The 9062-nt window shown below is 42.1% G+C and overlaps 1 protein-coding gene across 2 annotated transcripts; it reads left to right on the plus strand.

Annotated features, from left to right (window-relative positions):
* Positions 1–321: 321 nt before the first annotated feature.
* BAMBI (BMP and activin membrane bound inhibitor) lies at positions 322–6449 on the plus strand. 2 transcript variants are annotated; one of them, XM_052001172.1, is made up of 3 exons: positions 322–420; positions 4128–4415; positions 4872–6449. In XM_052001172.1, exons 1-3 carry the CDS (start codon positions 345–347, stop codon positions 5291–5293), a joined length of 786 nt encoding a protein of 261 aa, XP_051857132.1. In that variant the 5' UTR covers positions 322–344; the 3' UTR covers positions 5294–6449. The 2 variants fall into 2 exon arrangements, with proteins under 2 accessions (XP_051857132.1, XP_051857133.1); XM_052001173.1 differs by having other exon boundaries at positions 4875–6449.
* The last annotated feature ends 2613 nt before the right edge of the window (positions 6450–9062 follow it).

The raw sequence follows: 9062 nt of genomic DNA on the forward strand, positions 1-9062 counted from the left end.
AGAAGTGCCCGGACGGACTTGGGCAACCTGGGTTGGCCGAGGCGGCGGCAAAACTTTTCCTCCTGCCTTTCCTCTTTTCTCCAGCAGCCGGCGGGCACTGGCTCCTGCCGCGGACTGTGCCCCGACCCGCCGGCCTTTGGGAAAGACAGACGGAGGAGGCGAGCGGGGACTTGCAGGCGACCCGGGGGCGCCGGCCGCTTGGCTGCGCTCCAGTCCATCAGTCTGTCGGCTGCGAGCTGCGGAGAGCCCATGAGCAGCCCGGCCGGGGCGTCCTAGGCTGCCGCGGAGCCCCCCCGACATCGGGAGCCCCGGACGGGGGCGCGACGCCAGGGTGGGGGGGTTAAATGGATCGCCATTCCAGTTACATCTTCATCTGGCTGCAAATCGAGCTGTGCGCCATGGCCATCCTGCTCACCAAAGGTGAGTGAGCGGGCGCACCCCGGGGAGCTTGAGGTGGGGGCGGCTGCAGGGCGTGTGTGAGTCTGTGTGTGTTTCTGCGTGTATGTCCGCGCGCGTGGACTCCACGCTAGAGTGATGATCAGAATGGCGATCCGGGTCTCCCAGATTTCTTGGGGAGGTGGGCTTCTCTTTCCCCCAATTTGCTGCTCCCTCCTCCACCAGCCCCATCCCCCGGCTTTTCCACTTGGGGGGATAGTGAGCATGGAGTCTCTGAAGCGTAGCGGAGTGGTGTGGAGCCGCGCAGCTTGTCCGCGGGGCCCAGCGCGGGCTGGGGGTGGAGGGGAATCCGTCTCATGCACCCGGGCCAAGTGGGCTTTGAAGCCGGCTGCCAAGCCTTTGTTAGCAGCGAGTGAGATTTCCTCCCGCAGCGCGTCGAGGCCCACAGGTCACAACAAGTTGGTGCGTTCTTAGAAGTGGCGGCGGTGCGTTCTGGGGCTGCTGGAGACGCGGATCCTTCGGACTCGGGCTCTCTCTTTTCTTCCCTCCTTCCCCGCCCTCTCCTGCTCCCTCCGCCTCCGCTGCCCTGTCCCGTTCTCCGAGTCGCTGGCCCGGTTCATTGATGTAAAGTCAGACCTCCGGGGCAAGTGGTTGTCAAAATGTTTTTGTTAGTCTGTCTTTAATGAACTTCTGAACGTTTCCAGTCGTGGAGCGGGGCCATCTTAACCAGGCTCTGAGCACCGCCTCTTTTCCCCGAGGGCCGCGGGCGAGGAAACGGATCGGCAGAGCTTTTCCTCCCCTCACTCTGACTAGCTTATGTGTGAGTGTCAGCGTGTCTGAATGTACGAGAGTGTGGCTTTCCATTGCTGGGACAGACGAGGATGTGCATTCGCCGCTACATCTCTTTATTCTTTACCAATCACTTCTTACTTCTCCCGGATCTCCCCACGAAAAAGGGGGAGGTGGTGTTATTTGGACCTTCTCTTAACCGCAGTCTTTCACCCTTCAGGTAGACACGGATGGATTTCCTTTACACTTTGTTAGATTCGCCTTCCTCCCATCCCTATACCAGGTTGTGAATAGATAATATATGTATTTTAAGTAAGGAGCGCTATTTAGCTTTTCCATCACCCCCCTCCCTTTCCTATAATTGCCATGTTCCCTGCATGAGGTTAAAGGATAAGCTAGCACAGTGATGATGATGTGCTACAGTATTTATTTATTTTGGAAGGAAGGGTGTAATTAACCCTAAATAACAGCCCTTGCAGCCTGCAGAGGGAAGCCTTCTGGCCCCATCAAAGGCAGGCAGAACAGGGAGTGACTGAGACTGATGTGAAGTCACAGATACTGAAACTATGTGCCTGATAATGATATAATTAGGGGATCACAGACTTCTGACTGCTGTTAACTTCAAAAGCTTTAAGGGAAGCCTGCAGTCTCCTGTAGCCATCTTTGACTAAAAGCAGACATTTTTGTTTAATAGCTACATACAGTAACAAGAAAGGGGGGCAAACAGAAGAGCATTGTTCACTGTTTCAAAATACCAATACCCTTTCTGGCCTTTTGCATACCACAGGAAGAAACTTTATGAAACGACAAAAAAATACAGTTTTAATACAGTGGTACAAAAGTCCATTCTCTTTGCAAAAAAAAAAAAATGTGGCTCTAATTAAAAAGAGTTGTTACAATCTTATGACTAGCCTGTCAAAATTTGTTTATTAGACCATTTTAGGTCAATAAAAATGCAACATTTTAAAAAGGGTCTTACATTTAGAATGACATCTACTGTTCAGTTTTCCCATTGTAATAATTAAAGTGTTTTACTATTGGTCAAATTTTTTTTAAAAAGCAAATTACTTTTATTTCACTTCCCAAATTGGAAGTTTGGAAGTGAAGGCTCTTTAGTGTTTACAAGGATTTATGAGCTTCATCATACCTTCAAGATCTATTGATATTACATGAAAAACACTGGCAAATGTCGAGGGGAGGAAAAACTTCCTGAACCTGGGGCTGGAGCACACAGAGGAGAGAAGAAATGAAGCTCACTTTACTTTGAGTTTTTAAGACCAAGAGAATAAATTCAGACTAGGAGCAAGATACTTCATCTTTTGACCAGTATTTAAACCCAGCTACCAGAGAATGTTTTGTGTGTGTTTTTGTTTCAGAGACTAGAGTAGTGTGGCTGGAGTAGCCTTGGGGGCCAAGATGGGCTGAAAGTGAGACAGAAAAATCAGGTGATTCACCTTTCACAGGCCATGTAGTGCTTGTGAATGAGCTTAGAAAGAATAGGCTTATAAAAGAATCACTGGCATTTATTCTCAGAGTTTAGACTTCAAATGCAGGACAGATTTCCAGATTTTGGAAACCTAGCATGGAAAGAAGGTGCATTAATTCAAGTGAAAGATGGCCTTAGTTCCTTCATAGAACAATGAGTGAAGTCTGTTCTGATGAGACTTCAAGATTGGGACTTCAAGATTACTGATAACACTGGATCCTGGAATAGTTGAGCCTTAATTTTGACACAGGAAAGTGTCACATTGCTCAGAAGAGGTGACGGAGCTCACATAATGGGTTTTATGAAAGAAACTTTTAAAAATCAGAAATTTTTGAGGTTTCCTGAAAGATTTTGTTGTTGTTGTTGTTAATACAAGCAGTGAAGGATTTTCCAGTTTAAATGTTTCCCCTTTTAGGTCACATGTTGAATTTCATGTAAAACTGGAAGAGGGAGGGTGACCTAATATGAAGGGGAGGGGAGAGAAGGGAGGAGACTTTTGAACATTTTGCAGATTTGCTTCTTTTTATGACTTTCCATTTAGGTTGAAAGAAATTGACTTTGGCAAACAAACCACTAATTGTAAACTACCCGGTGCCCATTTTACAGTATACTGGCTAAAAAAAATCTCCTTTGCATGAAAAGATCTTTATAGGAAAAGTTGCCTTTTCTGGAGACATTGCAGAGTAGCTGCCCAGTTTCATAGTTTTTAAAGCCTCTGACTAAAAAAAGTTTCTAGATTGTTATGGTTCTACTTAATAACTTTATAAGGTGTTAGGTAAAGCTCTTAAACCTTGGCACAGCTCTTAGAGGTAGTAAACAATTCAGCAGTTCCGATCAAATATTTATACTGACAAAATCAAAAAGCCCAGCATTTTTATGTTCTCTGGTCATGTGGGAATGAAGTGAAGTGAATAAATAATGTAATTTACCTTTCCTGTAAAGGGGGGGGGGGAGTCAAGCAAAAAAAAAAAAAGAAATTACTACTTTTTTTTTTTTTTTTTTTAAGTACCATTTTAATTACCTGCTAGCCCTTTAGAAATTTGTGACTATAAAACTCTGCTTATGGGCAGAATGTTGCATTATAGAATTCTAATAGGAACTGGAATTTAGTCACTAATTATCCCAAGTGCTTTCCTAATAATGTTCCATGTTGATAATAAAAAGTACAGCTGAATGTTCTAAAGTAACTTTTCACTCATAACTTCTCTCTTAGTATATTTTAATGTTTTGTTCCCCTCCCTCCCCAAAATAAATAAAAGATGCCTCAATGCAAAGATGAAATTTTACTTTAGTAAACTAGCTACTGAAAATTTTCCTGTAGGCTGCCCCCTCCCCTTTTCCATGCTCTCCCTTCTATCTCTCCCTGTCCCCTCCCTCACTCCCACCCTCACCACTGCTTCCATTTGGGGAATTGGTGTTTGGCAGCTGAGTTTGACATGATTTCTTTCCTTTTCAGGTGAAATCCGATGCTACTGTGATGCAGCCCACTGTGTTGCAACTGGCTATATGTGTAAATCGGAGCTGAATGCCTGTTTCTCGAGACTTCTTGACCCCCAGAACACGAATTCCCCACTTACTCATGGCTGCCTGGACTCTCTTGCAAGCACAGCAGACATCTGCCAAGCCAAACAGGCACAAAACCACTCCGGCACCGCTGTGCCCACATTGGAATGTTGTCATGAAGATATGTGCAATTATAGAGGACTGCATGATGTTCTCCCGGCTCCCAAGGGGGAGGCTTCAGGTAGGGAGAAGGCGGTTTTGTAAACGAAATCTCTGGCCTGATCTATAGGCCTGTGACAGCCAAGACTTTGTATGTCTGCTATTGATTTTGTTGTTAATGTAATTAGAGATACCAGTGGGAGAAGCATGGCTGGATGCAAAAATGCGTCTCTCTCGAGTAGCTTTTATGTCTGCACAAGCATTAGCTGTCTGTCTGCCTAATAGGCTCGGCCTGGGTTTTTTCCAACTTTTCTAAGAGGTTAAAGAACATCAGTCCTCATTCACGTTGGGTGACTTAGCCATCGGAGTCCATCTCATCCTATTTTAAAAATGGGTTGGGGTTGCCTGACTGAGACTTCCAGGCCACGAGGTCTTTTTTATTGCAATCTTGTGTGTGTGTGTGTGTGTATTTTTAATGGGATATGCTAAAATTGACTAAATTAAAATGAAGAGCACTGATGGTTTTCTTGTTTCCCAGCAGGGCAAGGAAGCCGCTATCAGCACGACAGCAGCCGAAATCTCATCACCAAAGTCCAGGAGCTGACCTCTTCCAAGGAACTATGGTTCCGAGCAGCCGTCATCGCGGTCCCCATCGCCGGAGGGCTGATCTTGGTGCTGCTTATCATGCTGGCTCTGAGGATGCTCCGCAGTGAGAACAAGAGACTGCAGGACCAGCGGCAGCAGATGATCTCTCGTTTGCACTATAGTTTTCATGGACACCATTCCAAAAAGGGCCAGGTGGCCAAGTTGGACTTAGAGTGCATGGTCCCGGTCAGCGGGCATGAGAACTGTTGTATGACCTGTGACAAAATGAGACAGACTGACCTCAGCAACGAGAAAATTCTCTCGCTGGTTCATTGGGGAATGTACAGTGGGCATGGGAAGCTGGAATTTGTATGACCAAGTTTTATCCAAGTTAAACTAGATGGAGAAAAAAAACAACAACAGAAAAAAAAATAACTCTTGAAGGCCTTTGGGTTCTGCTGGACAGGAGCACTTTATCTGAAGAAAAACAAAACAAATTTCACTAAGCGTCTTTGAGAGACAGAATAGCCTCTACAAACAGAGTCTTGGAGATTTCTTCTGAAGGATTATTTGCACAGATTTAAAATACACTCAAATGTATTATTTGCTTTAAAGCTGTAAAAGCAAAAAGTAGAAGTTGTACACTGTCACCAGGATTATTTGAATTGTAGGGAGCTGGAAATGAGTACCAAAATAAACTGAAATATACAGTATACAAGCTCCTATATGTTTCTTGATTTATTGTAAAGATTTAAATATATATATATATATATATTTTGTCTGAAATTTAGTGGTGTCTTTCTTAAATTAAAAAAAATAGTTAGAAGATGATCTAACTGCAGGATTAGCTTGTATATTTGAGGCTCTGTTGCAAGGAATCAATGCTCAATAAATGTTTTGATCTGATCTATTACAGTGTTAAAAGTACCAAGATTGTACTGTTTTCATATGTGTTGTTTTGGGTAATTTGGATAGTGCCTAAATGTGCAATATCCATTCTTCTTTCCCTTACCCAGAATTGTCTGTGGGAGGAGAACTCTCTTTTTTCAGCCTTCTCTTTAATGCTAATTTTAATTATCCCAGGCCAGGTATGTCAGTTGAATCTCTATGAAATGCTTCTAGTATTGGTTTTAATTTCCTTTACCTTTTTGCTTATAAGTTATTTTTTCCTTCTAGCGTCTAATTTTTTTTATTTAAGTTGATCACTTTTCAGTTGTATTGTTGAGTGATTGGTTCTTTATTCCATTTTGTTTCAAGCTTAAATGGACTAAACTTTCCATTGTACCATAGCTCTTATTTTCTAAAACGTGTTTGTTCTTTATACCCTCATCTCTCTTATTCCCCTAGGTTTCTAGAGAGCCTAACAAAACTGAGCCTGGTGTGCCAGCTAAGACCTGAAAATGGTATGGTGGTAGGAAGTTATCCCTTTACCTTATTTTACACTTAGACCTCTGATTAATACCACCTAATGTAGCATTGATGTTAGCCAAGTGACTAATGTGATTAAATAAACAAGATCTTATTCACTATATTCTTCAGTTCTTTCTTTGGGCTGATTGGGCCTAACTTTGATTCATACTTAATCCATGTACTGGCCACAGCATCTGAGGACTTCTGAACTTGTATATGTGTGAAAATAGGCTTTCTCTTCTGATGACTTGGGGAAAACCATTTGCTTTTCTGGGGCTTATTATTGTTGTGAAAGTTAAGAAAAAAAAATGGAGCCTATAATGAGGTGGATGTAATGGCTGCTTCTACCTTCAGCTAGAGTGATCCCAAAGTTAAATTGAATTCTTGGATCAATTTTGATTTATCATAATCCCTGAGGCCTGTCTAGGGTATGAAGGAAATGAGGCTCTGGAATAATAAGGAAGCCTTTTAAAGTTAACTATTTAAAATCACAGCATTAGCATTATGCTTTTTTTTTTTTTTTTTTAAGATGTCTGGTAAGAATTAATTTTAGGGTCAAATTTTAGTTTCCTTTATTGGCATTTTAGTTTGTTCAACCTAGAAACAAGGTTTCTAAAAGCTTTTTTGACTTTAGTTCTATATGTTTCTGTTGAGTCTTTGCTGATATCATATAAGGATGGTTCTTTAAGCATGATTTCTACATAATAGGTTTGCTAGTCTCACTGGCACTAAACTGACATTTCTCCATTCTCTACTACTCCATGGCAATTCAGATGATTCTGATAGACTGGTATCTAGGGCCAAGTTATCGGGGGAAAATGATCAGACATTCTTCACGTACTTCACACCTACTTGAAGGGGCATTGAGCAATATGGCAGCAATCCTGCAGTTGTTTTGGGAGCCAGGTTCAGTTACTACTTGTGTCACCTTGGGGCACATTCTCTGGGCTCAAGTTTCCCTTACTTTCAAATAAGTGAGTTGGATTAGATGGTCTTCAAGATCCCTTCTTGATCTAAGTCCATTAGGCCTCTCTAACACCTTTTTTGGGGAGGGGGGGTCTTCCCTTCCCTTCCTAAGGTAGCATGTTCTATGTTTGGATGGTGATAGTTATTAAGTCATTTTTCTTTATATTTGACTGAAATCTGTCCCAGCAACTCTACTCCTGGCTCTCAATTCTGCCTTCTGGGCCCAACTAAAATAAGGTTCTCACTTCCAGATGACGGATCTCTAAATACTTGGAGACAATCAGACTTCCCAATTTCAATTCATAAACTCTTAAGTCAGAAAATTGATGTCAAGTTAAATCGTGAAATTAAAATTACATTAATATGAGCAAAATTAAATCTGAATTGTTAACTCCTACAGGAAGGAGTCGATTTAGGGTCTAGGCTAGTAAAATATTCTCAGAATATCTCAGCTTTTCATGCAGGTCTGGTCCTACGCCCATTACAAGCCAGCTGATTCTACTTGTCAAACCAGGCTGTGACAAATAGATCAGCTCTGTCTCTTGTCCTAATGATTGTCCCTATAACTCTCTGTACTACCTAGAATTCATTTCTACCTTTAAGATACGATCTTGCTGCTTTGATACCAGACTTAATGCCCTTTCCGTAGATTACATTGGAGTTTTGATAGGAAAACACCATTTTTAAAAATTCTAAACCTTGTTCATTTCTTCCAACAAAGCTCCAGTCACTTTGTGTAGGGATATCCTAGCTGGGGGTTTAGGTGTGAACTCTATTTCTTTTTTTCTCCAGGACTACTTCCCACCAGAGATTTTGAGGAATCAAGAAGAGCAGCATTTGTTCACAAAAGGGGCAGCTAGAGTACATTTAATGCCAAACTGGGGTGGGGGGATTTTACTTTGTTCTCAAATACTGTTCCATGTGGGGGGGGCGGTATAGTCAGGACCCTTTTTACATGTTAGACTAAGAAAACTGAATGTTCTTTGTTTTGTTCTGGGAATTTTCCCCAACTACGGGCTGATTATTTTAGAATGCCTGTGATAGTCCTTCAGTATCAACTCCCTTCCAATGTTCCTGGTCATCTTGTTCTGCACAATAGTCCTAACTTTTTTTATGCTTTTCGCTCTCTTTTTGAATTGGTCTCAGACTTCCTGCGGATTGGTTTATGTGTCTCCTCCTAACTTCTGCTGAACTGATTCTATTAAAAACACTATACCACAGGGGGTTTGACCTTCTAAAATACCAAACATGTATGCTTTAGAAAATCACAAAGCTCCCCTCTCTAAAGAGCCTGTAAATCTGGTTTCAATATTGGGTGATTACAGGCTAAAAGCTTGAAAGCAACCAGTGGCATCCAGTATCAGGGAGCTGGATGTAGCCTTTTGAGAGCTAGGATAATTTTCTTGCATCTAACTGATCCTTTGCTCTCCACTTCTTACCTCCCTCCCTCTGCTCCATTAAATAATCTAAGACTTTTTTTTAGAAGCTTTATGCTTTAAGGATAACAATTAATAAGAGACATGCTGTCAGTGATGGAATGACTCTCCATGACAGTTTAAATAAATGGGAGCTTGAACTTATCTCCAACTTTCTAGGTGATTGTTTTCATTACTTAGTTTAACTGAGGATTACAAATGGAAGCCTGCAAACTAGACATTGGGTTTTTCCATCTCTTTCTTGGTTTGCTGTCTTTGGAGAAGAATAATTTTTTCTAATTTTCAGGTTGGTTTGCAGTGGTTTTCCTTTGCAATAATCTAAAGGGTTGATG

Source organism: Antechinus flavipes, chromosome 5 (genome assembly GCF_016432865.1).
Source record: "Antechinus flavipes isolate AdamAnt ecotype Samford, QLD, Australia chromosome 5, AdamAnt_v2, whole genome shotgun sequence".
NCBI classification, from domain to species: domain Eukaryota; kingdom Metazoa; phylum Chordata; class Mammalia; order Dasyuromorphia; family Dasyuridae; genus Antechinus; species Antechinus flavipes.

Excerpts from the sequence above, each read along its gene's own strand:
- BAMBI (XM_052001172.1), top strand. The coding sequence starts at position 345 with ATGGATCGCCATTCCAGTTACATCTTCATCTGGCTGCAAATCGAGCTG. Across the intron at positions 421-4,127 it reads GGCCATCCTGCTCACCAAAG|GTGAAATCCGATGCTACTGT; the intron begins GTGAGTGAGCGG and ends TTTCCTTTTCAG. Across the intron at positions 4,416-4,871 it reads TCCCAAGGGGGAGGCTTCAG|CAGGGCAAGGAAGCCGCTAT; the intron begins GTAGGGAGAAGG and ends CTTGTTTCCCAG.